The sequence below is a fragment of the Nannobrachium achirus genome (genome assembly GCF_963921795.1).
Source record: "Nannobrachium achirus genome assembly, chromosome: 10".
NCBI classification, from domain to species: domain Eukaryota; kingdom Metazoa; phylum Chordata; class Actinopteri; order Myctophiformes; family Myctophidae; genus Nannobrachium; species Nannobrachium achirus.
Window position 1 is genome coordinate 55,955,213 of NC_137819.1, and position 15,129 is coordinate 55,970,341.

Sequence of the window (15,129 nt, forward strand, 5' to 3'; positions counted from 1 at the left end):
TGCCATTGCTAGGTCTTGGATGCATCAAGATCAGTCTGTACTAGTTCTACTTGTTGAGCAAGCAACGATACTTTTACTTCAATTGCTCTAGGCTTTGATTGCATTTCAATAAAACCATATTTGATCAACGTAACGATCACACACATTTTACTGTTTATAGGGAATGTTATATTATTATAAACCAATCTTTATTTCCAAAGCAATGGATGAATGTGATGGCTGTTCTGATCTGCTTGTGCTCTTTCTGCGCTCATGCATGGACAGATTTTAGCGTGATATCTTTTTATTGGGAGACAATAATGAGCACCAGCAAATGAAAGCAGACATTCCAGTGAATATGGACACGTTTAAATTTAAATTATTTGATGAAAATTGACCGAGTAATGGCCGAGTCAAATTGCAAGTGGTCTTGGCAGTGGCCCAATAACTGGCTGTAGGCACGCTATGTGGTATAAAGTAATTAAGTATATTTACTTAAGTACTGTACTTAAGTAGGCCTACACTTTTGTACTTTGCCAATATTTTTACTTCTTCTCCACTACATCTCTGATCCAAATATTGTAGGCCTGCTTTTACTCCACTGCATTTATTTCAAAACTTTAGTTAGTAATGGTAGGCCTACTATACTTTTGATTATTATTACAAAACATCATCAACCACTTCAGCATATACATATATTTTGACCATTTGAAAATAGCCGATCTACAAGCTTACAATGTTAGATCCATGCTATTTTCAAAAGATGTTTTGATAACTTGAAAGGGACATTCTGCACAATGAGTAGGCCTACTTTTACTGTTGGTACTTTAAGTAGTTGATACCAAGTTGATACCATTACCAATACTTTTATACTTTTACTCATGTAAATTTTGAATAGGACTACTGGACTTCGACTTGTAATAGAGTACACTTGCATTGACCAATCCATCTTATCTACAACCAGCGAACTGTCAATGCTGTTCTCCGGTCATCGCTTCCTTTTATCCAAGAGTCTTACAAGAAAGATAGCAACGAACATGGCGGGCGGAAGTGGCCGATTTTTGCAAGGCCCCGTCCAGTCCTCACCCCCTATACCATTTTGTCAAGATGGGGAAAATAAAAGTGTGGAGAATATATTTATAATACCTTGTTAAAGTGACCATTTTGTTAAATTTTGCATTTGTAGTTATTTTACTGTAATTTAACAACTTAATAACCAGAACAGATAGACAAAGAGACATTCATGGATTTATATTTTGAAGCAACTTTTATTTTCCCCCCTGGACCCAGGGTATCTCTCTCTCTCTCTCCCTCTCTCTCTCTCTCTCCCTCTCCCTCTCTCTCTATATATATACTGTATATATCTTCCTCCTAAGCATTAGCTGCATGCAGACGTCACTGGCATATTGTGACACTGACACCGCCATTCATCAATTTAGCAAACACTGGTGGATAATCCTGCGAGAGTCGAATGCAATTTGTCACACCTTTTACATTTACCAGCCCCGCTCTGGCACGACCGCGTATACACATTTACTGTAAGTTACAAAGAAAACATTGTTTTCAGTGTTATACATCTTAATTTTCCCCTGGTTAGAATTGGATTTTGATGGTGGTAACAGTTGGGTGCCATACCGCCATCCAGGGGTGTGTCCTGTCCAATATGCATGACATTAGATACCTAATAATGCACCTTGGTGTTTGTCTGTTGTTCCTGTCTTACAGCATCACACTGTTTCGTCCTATATCAAGGTTGAGAATTACCACCAACAAGGCCCTTTAATGACAGGTTTGATTTATACTGTACTTTGCCGGGATGAAGCATAATAAATTATAAATGACTGATGCCTTCATATCATCCTGCCAACAAATATAGCCTAATGTCCTTGCCTTGTGTATTGCTGAGAATGCACCAGAGGTACCCTGTGGTATTGATTTAAAGTGTATGGGCTATAGCACAGTGGGGCATTAGTTAAGAGCTTACTGGTGTCTGGTTTGGACAATAAGAAGCAAGAACATTAGGTTGTAGCTCAATACTGCCATCTAGTGTTAGCCAATTAAACAAACAAACAACTGCAGTGATGTATGGAGATGTTGCTATGTTGCCACCAAGCAATATAAATAAAGTTATTTTCAATCAAATTGTTATTGTGGGTTCACTTCAGCAACTACTGTACAATGGTGCTCCACCTGGTTATGCAACACCCGTTGTACCCAACGTACCTGTTGTACTCCTCTGTCTGTCTGTCTGTCTGTCTGTCTGTCTGTCTGTCTGTCTGTCTGTCTGTCTGTCTGAGTCCCTTTTATGATATCTTCAGCCTCATAGCATAATTGCCTATGTCATTAAGGTTTTTAGAAAAGAAGAAATTAACAACAAATGACACAGACCTTTTATAACAGCTTGCGCCTTGTGGAGCAGTTTGTATTGTATTATAATATCTAACTAGAAAGATGCAATTGGAAATTGCAAGTGTGGTTGCCTATTTATTGTCTGGGTAAAATATAACTATCTGCTCAAGTCATCTAGTTAGGAAACCATGATGGCGGGAAAAAGTAAATAAAAATTCACACCCAATGTGAAGTGAGCGGTGGTCGTGCTTGTATAAGCAGACTAGTATTTAAGTCTAGGATGTACACAGGCTACACACACACGTTTTGCTATGGAAACGCTTTGAGGAAAAAGGCTACATACGACATATGACATCACTAGACAAACATGATGCTACGCACACACATTTTACTATGGCAAAATGCTGAGGAAAAAGGCTACAGACACACACACAGCCACATATAGGAGCGATTTGCACCGCTCAAAAAGTCATTCTTATCTGCCTTAATTTATTGCTGCCTATCTAGTATCTACTCTCCTAACACTGCTGGTTCACCCTGCCTGCCTTATAGCCCTCAGCCTATAAGAATGCTATTATGCATTGAGGCTAACGATATAGAGATTTCTTTATCCATCTGTCTGTGTCCCTTTTATGCCCATATATGGAGTTCTGTGTGACTGGCTTACCATATGGCCTACTCCATATACTGTATGGGAATTCGCGGTTTATCAATATTCTTTTGAGATCCAACTGACTTCCCACTGTGCGCACTCCCTTGGTACCTCAACAAACGATACGCACACCGAATTTGAAGAGAGGGAGAGAGAGAGAGAGAGAGAGAGAGAGAGAGAGACAGAGAGAGAGAGAGAGAGAGAGAGAGAGAGAGAGAGAGAGAGAGAGAGAGACACACACACACACACACACACACACACACACACACACACACACACACACACACACACACACACACTGTACATTATTAACGAAGCCAGGCCGGGGGAGGGGGGGGGTGTCTGTGTTCTTGTCATGTATATTCAGGACCTGGTAGGCTATAGCAAGGATATACGAATGACGTCCGCACGTACGCACACACACACACACACACACACACACACACACACACACACACACACACACACACACACACACACACACACACACACACACACACACACACACACACACACACACACACACACACACACACACACACACACACACACAGACAGTGGAGAACTCTGGATTTCAATATTCAAATGATGTATGAGACATGATGGCAGGACAACAGCTTGAAGGGCTGAACCATGTCTAGAACAGTCCTCCTCAGATCGCAGATCTCTGCCAATCTCCACCACGCCAGGTTGTCTACCCAGGGCCCGCAAACGTTGGAAGGTTTGCACACACACACACACACACACACACACACACACACACACACACACACACACACACACACACACACACACAGCTTGTAGATCTGCTATTTTTGAAAAATCGTGAAAATGTGTGCAAGTCTTTGAATATCTTTGACCCGATCTTTGACCCGACTTCTAAATCCTTCCTCTAAATCGGCTGTTCTCAAACCTTTTCATGTCAAGGACCCCCAAAATCACATTCTTCCGCAGACCCTTATCTCAAAATATGTTGTTCCAGGGAGCCCCCAGAAGCAGAGATTTGAGTTACAAAAGTCTGCTTTGAAAAATATATATTGAAAAATGTGCACACATTTTCACAATTTTTCAAAAATAGCAGATCTACAAGCTCGCAGCGTGGCACTCGGTGCCGCGCTGTGAGCTTGTATATCTGCTATTTTTCAATAGTTAAAGCATTCAATAATTGTAGGCCTAAATGGGTTAAAGCATGATCTGAAGGGCCTAATGGTCCAGGCGCATACCACATAGGCTCGCTGTCATTGAGTGGCATATTGAGTGGCATATTGCAGTAGGCACAAACAGGGGTGAAACAATCTTCCTACCAAGAATACCTCTCTATGACAGAGGTGAGCTTCCCTTAACCTTCATTAGACGACAGTTCCATTTCCGATTAGCTTTCTCTGTTACCATAAATAAGGGTCAGGGTCAAGAGAATGAACGAGTTGGCATCTACTTGCCTCAACCTGTGTTCGCTCATGGCCAACTCTATGTAGCCTTCTCCAGGGGAAAGAGTGCCAGTGCAGTAAACGTTTTCATTGTGGATAATGATGAGGGCATTACTGACAACACTGTTTATGGCTGACTCCTTATCCAAAGACAATCATTCAAACAGCCTTTTTTTACATTAAAAATGTTACACTGCTGTTGCTACTACTGCTATAGAGACACTTCGCTGACTATCATTCTTTTTTTGTTCACACACTTTGCATTTTCTCCTGCTATCTGGATGCATACTGACAAATGACCTGCATTCTTCATAGAGTTCTCAAATTCTGCCCGAACCCGACAACACCCGAACCCGACCGACATTTAGGGTAGGGTAGGGCCTAAAATGTATGCTAATTAGTAGGGCCGGGTAGGGCCTTGGGCTCAATGAAAAAAGAAAATATATTTTTTTATTATTCTATTACTATTACTCTGTGATAGACCCAGCCAATACCCGTAGGGCCTCGGGCCTGCCCAGTTAGGGCCCAGTTAGGGCCGGGCCTTAATTTTCAGGCCCGTTGAGAACTCTAATTCTTCAACAGATCTTTGCCATTCCCCCCCAGAAACAACACATACATTCTCCTATAATTACTGCTTCACTGTTAATGTTCATACTACATACTGCAAAGTATGATAGCGTGTGATATAAAATATAGCATCTCTGTTTGTTATCATGAGAAAATGTGTAATAATAAAATAATAATAAAACTTTATTTGTATAGCACCTTTCATGACATGAAATGCAGCTCAAAGTGCTTTACAGAGCATAAAATGAAGCACACGTGCTTAACAGAGAAAAAGTAAAATAGAAATAAAAAATACATAAAAAAGAGATAAGTAAAATGATTACAATAAAGCAAGAAAAAATAAAAGCATAGAACATTGAAGAACAATTTCAGAGCCGTGCGGACGTCAATAGCAGCATAGGGATTAAAAAATTTAGCTAAAAGCAAGAGTAAAGAAATAGGTCTTGAGCTGTGCTTTAAAGCTATCCACCGAGGCTGCCTGTCTTAGGTGTAGTGGTAGTTTATTCCAAGCTGTCGGTCCATAGAAGCAGAAAGCTGCTTCACCATATTTTTTATATGTCATTGTTGGCACCTCAAGTAGGTCTGCACTAGAGGACCTGAGTGGGCGGGTTGGAACATATCTATGCAGGCAGTTATAGAGGTACGAAGGTGCCAGACCATTTAGAGCTTTATAAACAAGTAAAAGAATTTTAAAATCAATCCTAAAAACAACCGGGAGCCAGTGTAGCGACGCTAAAACTGGAGTAATATGTTCTCTTATCTTAGTTTTTGTTAAAACTCTGGCTGCTGCATTTTGAACAAGTTGTAATCTGTCAGTTGTTTTCTTTGGCAGACCAGAGAGAAGTGCGTTGCAGTAATCAAGCCGAGAGAAAACAAAAGCGTGGATCAGCGTTTTTGCATCGTTCAGCGACAGATAGGCTCTAATTCGCGCAATATTTCTAAGGTGAAAGAAGGCAATCTTCGTGACATGATTAATGTGTGTATTAAAATTTAATTCAGCATCAATGTAAATAACATACAGTAGATGTCAGTGACTTGCAGTATCAGTGAGGGAAACAGGATGATGTCATGTATAATGCAACACTGCCCTCCTCTGGCCATGGAACAGCACTGCTGTAGGTGCAAATTTATACTTGGTAGTATGACTGTGGTGTACGGCCCTGGGTGTACCAACAGTGGTGTAGCCAGGAATTAATTAGCGTCTAGGCCTGGCATCAAATGAGTGTGCACAGTGTGCGTGTGCGAAACATGGGTGAAATATATGAATGAATGAATGAATGAATACTTATTTTTGCTTTCAATTTCCTAAAAATACCCTAAAAATACTCAGTAACCCAGTAAGAAATTGACACAATTTAGCAGCTTAACAGTGTAAATTTGAATGCAGAGATCGCGTTCCACATTATGTTATGTTATTTTAGTTGTTGTGAGAACGCTATACTGTTATCAGAATGGCTTAATATGACATTTAAAATGTAAATTAAAATAAAGATTGCCCATTGCGATGTGAGCGGCGCTCACTTTGCATGGTATACTTATTTTTGCTTTCAATTTCCTAAAAATACCCTAAAAATACTCAGTAACCCAGTAAGAAATTGACACAATTTAGCAGCTTAACAGTATAAATTTGAATGCAGAGATCGCGTTCCACATAATGTTATGTTATTTTAGTTGTTGTGAGAACGCTATACTGTTATCAGAATGGCTTAATATGACATTTAAAATGTAAATTAAAATAAAGATCGCCCATTGCGACGTGAGCGGCGCTCACTTTGCATGGTATCAAACACGACACACGTGCATGACGCACATCTCCTTGTATGGGCCATTCTGTCCGTGACGTTAGTTAACTCCATACATGGAGTTCTGCGCTCATACGAACATTCCGTGCTCATACAGACATACACACAAAGCCAGATGTAGGAGCGGTTAGCACCGCTAAAACAAAGATATATATATATACTGTTATCTAAATGGCTTTATACAAAAATGAAATGCGTGGGCCCAGGCCTACTCAGGCCCACCCATAGCTATGCCATTGACAACAACAATAACATCAACACAGATGCACAGGCTACAGATGTATAGTTAGCTTGTAAATCTGTTTTTGTTTTTGCAAAGGACTTTACATTATACATGTTCTACTGTATCAGTGTATCATGGAAACAGGTCTTACCTGTGTAATGACGATCATCTGTAGAAACATAAGCAAGAGATAGAGGAAGAAAACAAAGTGTTAGGTCAAGTCATCTACAGCACTGGTTCTGACAAATCGAAGAAATACCATAAATTGGAAAACACATTTCTAAGAAGTAGTGAAAATAGCCAATCTACAAGCTCACATGGCACGAAGCGACACAAGGTGAGCTTGTAGATCTGCTGCTTGTAGATCTGCTGTTGGAGATCTGTTTTCTACTTCTAGAAATGCCTCTTTTGGGCCACGGGCTAAAAGGTTTGGGAACCACTGATCTACAGTACTAACTTTCTACTGTACACATAATATGTAGGCCTATAGAAATCTATCTATATCTATCCATCCATCCATCCATCCAATATGCAGGTGCCTTACAGCAGGGGTTTTCAAAGTGGGTGACGGGGCACCCTGGGGTGCCGTGACGGTAGTCCAGGGGTGCCGCGAGATAATTTGATAATAGCCTACTTGGAATTTATTTGGACATTAAAAAATATTTAGTATCATTTTAAACTTGAAATAGGCCTACAAATCTATTTTCAGTTCTAACTAAAATGGCTATTATCTCAACGTTTTCCTCGCAACATAATCGCTAAAATATGCCATAAATATAAGGTGCTGGGAGTAAAAATGATGGATATAATGTAGGGGTGCCTCGGATGAAAAGAATATTTATAGGGGTGCCCTGGAGACCTTTTGGGAACCCCTGCCTTACAGTGTTCGTTCAGTAACAGGTCTGCCCATCTCTCTAGCTCAGGGGTTCTCAAACTTCATGGGGGATTTGGAATAAAGCATCATATTATGTTGCGGTGAATACTGAATATGTGTCATATCAATGTAAATGAAAAGCTACATAAAAGTAGGCTGTATAGCCTATAGCCTGATTTCAGACTCAGCAGAGAAACAGTCCACTCTGACAGTGGGCGTGTCTATGGGCTGAAACCAGGCTAGGCTGTATAAGCATATGGTATAGCCTATCTGTTGCCAGAGGTTTTGAAAAAGAAAGGAAAATTGGTAACCCAAACTGAAAATGTATTTTATATTTACTGAACAGCTGGAGAGACAACAGAGCCCTGTTTCTGGGAGACACCTGTTCATATTTATTTTATTTTTTACTCTCTAGCTATGCATAAATAAAATGTATTTGGCATTTGGCATATTAACACAACTTATCTTAAGGAGTACTCACACTGACAGACGGGTTTGGCCGTGTCCCACTTGCCCATCTTATTGCAATGTGTGGAGTTGATTCCCATGAGGTTGAAACCAGGCAGACAGCTGTAGTGGAGAACAGTGCCCTCTACTGGGGGCCCTGGGGGCCACTCTGTCACACGCCCATTCTCCAGAGACGTCCACACCCGAGGACACAGCAGCACTAGGACACACATGGAGAAATGGTGGTGTTGACTCACAAACATTAAAGATGGGGTGCCATGATTTTTCTCCCCTAAAACATGATGATCAGGTATTATGATTAGTATACTAGGAGGAAGAAAAACTTTACAGAAAGAGTTAACTGATTTAATGCCGGGGGCCCACAAGGTGCTGCTAGAGTGCCAGACATTTCTGTATAGGCCTTCGCTCTAACTTCCGTCGACACAGGCAGTAGTGGCTTGGGATTTCACTGCAACCACTGTTATGGATGGAAGACCGGAGGAAGTTAGCTAACAGTTAGCTATTAGCTTCTTTATTTTTTAGAAGCCCGATCTGAAGCTATTTTAGCAGCAAAAAAACGTTGTCGCTGCACTGGGAACAGTTCAGAGAAAAAGGTCTCTAAAGATGTGAGTTTGTATTGGAGTGGCGGCGTTGCCCGATTACGGGCCGATGTAAACAGAATCGCGGCCCCGGGCATGGATGGAAAATTAGACCGGGGCTTTGTTGAGGCCTCCGATTAATTAATTCATTTTATTAAATATCCCGGACTGGATCGGGATAGGCACCCCGGAATACGTCGCGCCGCCGACAGTATAGATTGAGTTTTTTTGGGGGGGCTCTAAACTTTATTCTAAACCATTTTCAATGGAATAAATCGTCGGACCATCTAGAATCACTCGTTGGAAAGCGTAGGACGAGCCAGGACCACCCACATCTCTACAAGCAGCTCAGGGTAAGTAAAATAGCAAAAAATAATAATGTTTTGGATTGATAAAAAGCCGAACTTGTTTCGGGATAAGCACAAAAAGGGTTAAAATTATGTTTTCACTAGTTTGGGTCCCTGGGCAAACGTCGAATGTCTCATTTGGGTCTGGAGTTAAAAAAGTTTGGGAAGTCAGGATTGACCAATCTAGAAGTGGGCAGGACGGAATAAAGATCTCTCAGTAAGTGCACGGTGGGTAGGACAGCAGATAGATCTCACAGTAAGCGTACCAGTAAGACTCCTTAATCGGGAGATAGCGACCGTCAGGTCGCATACACAAACTTTAGAAAGTAATGGTAGCCAATCAGGAGGGAATATGGACAAGCGGCTTGGGATGACACTGTTTCCAAATATGGAGACGCCTGACGTTACAGTACTGACATCACAGATGGCATTACAGTTTATTTGATACCATGGGAAAACACTTGGAAAAACACATGGACACAGAGTCATGTATTAGAGTGGTTAGAACTGCTCAAAATATGAAGAGCATATGAAATTATACTATTGGAATCACAAATGTAGATCAAATCAATCTCTGTCTGACTCACACGAAGCACACGACTCACCAGCTCTACTTAAAACTATATAATAACCATAATATGCCATGTATCGGATCTTTAGCCAAACAGTTATGATTAGGCCTTCACACCTAAAAAAGCTGGATTTATTCTTCGAAACGACCAGATCAAAGACGCAGTGGGCAGTGGCTAGCCTATGAGGTAACGAGCCATTCACACCCAGTAGGTGTTTTTATTGGATGTCATTTCTCCATCGTGACACTTTCTAATCAAAGCACTCACATAAACTTTGCTCTTTTTAAAAAAAACGACCAGTGTCTGTTGCGACTTTTAGTAAGCAGGCTAGATTCACTCACTGCACTGGGAAGTGAACGATGCCAGGCAAAGGCAGAAGACGGGTGACCAGCAGTACGCAAAACAGTGTGACAGGCTCTGCAAATCAACTGTGGTAATACTTAATTTGCTCATGTTACTTGTTAAAAGCAACATGTTATCATTCTGTGCCACAGGCCAAAATGCCTCCAAGGTAGCTGTGCCACGGTTTTGTATGTTTTTCTTTACTATGCAATGAAAAAAAATGATTTTTTTTTTATAATTTTTTTCCCCCACAGAAACAGATTCAGTGACAAAAATAATTTTGTCAATCGGACAAATAGTTCCAGAGATAGAGCTGTTTGAATGAAAAAAAGTGTCCATCCACTAGAATGGACACACATTTTCACACATTTTCTCAATCAGCTAAACGAGGGAGCGAACACACAAACAGAGAAAAGCATCTCTCTGATCTCAGGTCATTTTGACATCTTTAAAAAAAAAAAAAAAAAAAATGAAACTTTTTTATTTTTATTTTCTATGTAAAAAACACAAAAACCGTCATAAGCCGTCATTGGCACACATGGCTATTGGGAAAAAAAAACGTCATAAGCCGTCATTGGCACAGAATGAGTTAAGACATGACAAAATGGAATCTCAATCCCAATTATATATATATATATATATATATATATATATATATATATATATATATATATTATATATATATAATAACCACATTTTATTTCCAAAAGGTTAGTAAGAAATTAAGAATAGGGGCAGCCCGTTTAAACGTGTAACCGAATATCCGCGCGCACCCTACCTGAAATAAAGCTGTTTTTGTAAACTGGATTAAAACCGCAGTAGTTCCATAAATGGTCAGAGTGAATTTTAGCTGGCGTCACAAGGTTGGAAATCACAATCTCACAGTTAGATCGGCTGTCATATTACACCATATATGGGTGGAGGTACTGTGGAAGCTCCATAAAAGGACACATGTGGACATAGTGACATCAGAAGCGGATGTAGACAATGACATCAGCAATGGTATATAAGCAACGTATAGTGGCGGTTTACTTGGCCCTGTGTCTGTGAGTCAAGCTAGGAATAGTGGCTTCCTCAACCTCATTAAAGATTCCTGGAACCGAAGAGTTTATTAACTGATTCCTTAGTCCTTCTAGCCTATTAGCGGGAGAACATCTTTTTCTGCTATCTTCAGCGCACAGCCAGCTGTAGACGAAAACCAAACTACGAGGCCAAAGAAAAGATGTACCCTAAGATTTACCTTAAACCTTTTCCATGGCAGTGGTTTATTAAAAATCGCTGGATCATCCTTAGTACATTACTAGGGCTTGGCTGGTTTGTTTACTACCTGTCTGTAAACAACAGATCTTCTCCCACCTGCTGCAAGACCAACGAGTACCATCCGATTCTGCCTCTGAGTTGCCCTCAATGACTGGCCAAAGAATACCAAAAGAATACTTTGAGGACCTGCCAGTGTGCTCGGCCATCATCCAGGGAGACATGGTGAACAAGAATGATGAGATTGCTCGACTTCTGGGATCGAGGGAGAGACTGTCAAATGATTTCTACCTTAGCATGGCAAAGGACTGTGACGCTTACATAGAAAACAGAGGGTTTATCACGGTGCCGCTCAGTGCAGAGGAGAGGGACTTTCCCATTGCCTACTCCATGGTCATTCATGCAGATGTGGAGATGTTTGAGAGACTGCTACGTGCCGTGTACCACCCTCAGAATGTGTATTGCATACATATGGACGACAAGTCGTCGGAGGGATTTCAGGAAGCTGTGAGGGCAATCGTTTCCTGTTTCTCTAATGTGTTCATAGCCAGCAAACTAGAAAGAGTTACATACGCGTCCTGGTCTAGAGTGCAAGCTGATCTAAACTGCATGAAAGATCTGATGCAGTCTCCTGTCCAGTGGAAGTATCTTCTCAACACTTGCGGCACAGACCTACCCATCAAGACCAATGCAGAAATGGTTCAAGCGCTGAAGATGCTCAATGGAAAGAACAGTATGGAGTTTGAGGACGTGTCAGATTCCAAGAAGGGCCGCTGGCAGTACCAATACAAAGTTCCGATACTGAGCATGACAACTCTGTCACCACCTACTTGTGTGCCAGCAGAGTGCGCCATGAGGTGCGCTCGCCAGTGACATCACCACAGGCATCACCAGGAATGCTGGTCCCTCATTGGCTGTTAATGATGACGTTGCCTCGGGCTATACCAAGCCCCCAGAACGGCTTGTAAACATTGAAGCGGCCGCCCTACTGGCCAAAGCTGGAATTTCAGGCGGGGTGAAACATACATGCACGAGCATAAGAGCACGCCGCTGGGGTCTACAATAGGGTTCAATGGACGTCGACGTCGTTCGTGACGTCATTACGTCTCGACGTCAAACATTTTGGCCACTAGGTAGTGGCCAATTTCCCCCAGAATGCACCTGGATTAGCTACTTCCGCATGCTTTAAAACGCCACTGAGCACTTGCATTGAAGTGAATGGCTGGGGGCTGGGCTGTCCGCTCTCTATTATATACTCTATGGGCTATACAGGCTTAAACAGACACAGACACCTACATACATAATACGCAGCCAAACGCAGTACTTGCTCGCTCTTCCGGCACAAGTAATAATATAGTATTGGCACGGACTCTAGGCTGCAATACCAGGCTGACAGCGTGTTGCGGGTACGAATCCAGTTCCCGAAGACCTTTGCTGCGTGTCGCTACCCATCGCTCTCCCCAGAGGTATAAAAGCCCAAAAATAAATATTTTTTGTTGTTGTTGCTATCTAACTTTCCCATGAGAGATAATAAAGTGTTTGGCTTGATGAGAGCGAGGTGTGTGGGGCTGCGAGACCCACATATGGAGATGGATGGTTCCTCTCACACAAACAAAATTCCCAGAAATCCATGAAACCGGTAGGCTACTGCAGGAGCAGCAACATAAAGAGTGTGTCTGCAGGGAAAACACTGTGTGTGTGTGTGTGTGTGTGTGTGTGTGTGTGTGTGTGTGTGTGTGTGTGTGTGTGTGTGTGTGTGTGTGTGTGTGTGTGTGTGTGCGTGCGCACGCGCGTGCGTGTGCGTGTGTGTGTGTGCCCCCACAAGTATAATAGAATTTGTGAGGACTATTTTTTTTATGGTCCTGCCAAGAGAAAGATTTTTAGTGTTAAGCTTACGATTAAGAAAATATTCAGATTTAAAGGTTAGGCAGGTGAAATTATGCCTGATTTATGCTTAGTTGTGCACCAGAGTGTCATGCACTAAAAACAGCAGATCTACAACCTTTCGGGCTTCATGGTTATAGGGTTAAATATGGCATTCATAAAATTGCAGTACTAAAATGTTGATGCCCTTAAAGTATAGTAATGCAAACGTGTGTGTGTGTGTGTGTGTGTGTGTGTGTGTGTGTGTGTGTGTGTGTGTGTGTGTGTGTGTGTGTGTGTGTGTGTGTGTGTGTGCGTGCGTGCGTGCGTGCGTGCGTGCGTGCGTGCGTGCGTGCGTGCGTGCGTGCGTGCGTGCGCGTGCGTGCGTGCGTGCGTGCGTGCGTGCGTGTGCGTGTGTGCGTTGGCAAACTCACAGCATCTGCTTCGCTGACTCAGGTCCGTCCAGGTGCCATTTGGGAGACACTTCCTGACCTTGGGCCCCACGATCACCCTGTTCCCTCTGCAGATGTACTCGATCTCATAGTCCACTGGCAGCACCTGCACACTGCGGATCTGTGCACGTGCACGCGCACGCACACACACATACACAGGTGCACAGATGCATACACAGAGTATAGAGCGAGAGGGAGACAGAGACGCCATAAAAAATACATCATGCACAAAGACACACACACGTACGCACGCAAGGACGCGCGCGCACACACACACACACACACACACACACACACACACACACACACACACACACACACACACACACATAGTTTGTTAGTTTATTGACAAAGTGACCATTGTCTATATTATGAATTATTATCTCCCGACTGGATAAAATTGGTTTCCCAAACTTGCATTTCTTTCTAGTAAAGAGCTGGAGAGACTATAGAGCTATATTTAACAGTTAATTTAAGAAATAATTATCTTAAACTTAGTACAAACTTTTAAGGAATATGTTTCATATGTTTCCAGGCATAAAAACAGATGATGAGGATGACGATGATGATGCTTTTGTGTGGTAAAAACATGGAAAACTTTCATTTATTTTTCTAGTAGTAGTAGTAGTACAGTATATGGTCACTGCATGTCGAGCAGAAACCTTGTATCTCTGAGTTTCAAATTTGTACGTTTTCTCGTAAAGTAAAGCCCTGTTTCATCATACAAGACTGTCGCACAAGACTAGTGAAAACAGCCAATCTACAAGCAATCTAGATCAGCTGTTTTCACTAGTTTAAATCACTTTTTAAAACGATAAATACAAAACAAACGGTTTTGGACATACAAGGTTTCCACCGGACAACAACGACATGGAGCAGGCTGTTGGATGGATATTTAACAATGTTTCTGGTGAGTTAGAGAGGGTGTCTCTTCTCTTACCTGTTCCTGTGTCAGACCTCGGTACCTTATCCCTCCATCTCGAGGAGGGCGGATGATAGCACAACCTGAGGACCAGAAAAACTGTCAGGAACCTTCCTGGGTGGGCAGCAGTCTCTGCCTTCCTGCATATATCTAAATCTGCTCTTGACTTCATGCAAAATACCAATCTCTTGTTAAGCCTGATTTACACTTACACAAAATAGGAGATCTACACAAGCTCACAACACGATGATGCACGTTGTGAGCTTGTAGATCTGCTATTTTTGGCAAACGGCACTGTCATCGTTGGGAGTATAAATTAAGCCTGTAGTTCCCAACTTTTTCTGGATCAGGGCTAGCTCTGGTCCATAGAGAAGGAGTTCTCCTTAACGCTATGTCACTAACCATCCGCTGCGCCCGCAGAAAGCCTGCACACCCTCTCGCCAGGTCCAAATATA

The 15,129-nt window shown here is 42.0% G+C and overlaps 2 protein-coding genes across 2 annotated transcripts in view; one reads left to right on the plus strand and one right to left on the minus strand.

The window, feature by feature from the left end:
- Positions 1-8,407, minus strand: part of gabbr1b (gamma-aminobutyric acid (GABA) B receptor, 1b) — a 111,341-nt gene extending 102,934 nt beyond the window's left edge. The window contains exons 1-2 of the mRNA XM_080734416.1: positions 8,355-8,407; positions 7,151-7,168 (exon numbers count right to left, since the gene is read on the minus strand). Of these exons, the coding sequence (XP_080590542.1) occupies positions 7,151-7,168; positions 8,355-8,391 (55 nt within the window). The 5' untranslated portion in view covers positions 8,392-8,407. The remainder of the gene's footprint in view (positions 1-7,150; positions 7,169-8,354) is intronic.
- A 3,187-nt stretch (positions 8,408-11,594) lies between these two features.
- On the plus strand, positions 11,595-14,761 carry LOC308293178 (beta-1,3-galactosyl-O-glycosyl-glycoprotein beta-1,6-N-acetylglucosaminyltransferase 3-like; the record flags this gene model as incomplete). Its single annotated transcript, XM_080735613.1, has 2 exons — positions 11,595-12,229; positions 14,708-14,761. Exons 1-2 carry the CDS (start codon positions 11,660-11,662, stop codon positions 14,759-14,761), a joined length of 624 nt encoding a protein of 207 aa, XP_080591739.1. The 5' UTR covers positions 11,595-11,659.
- Positions 14,762-15,129: the final 368 nt, after the last annotated feature.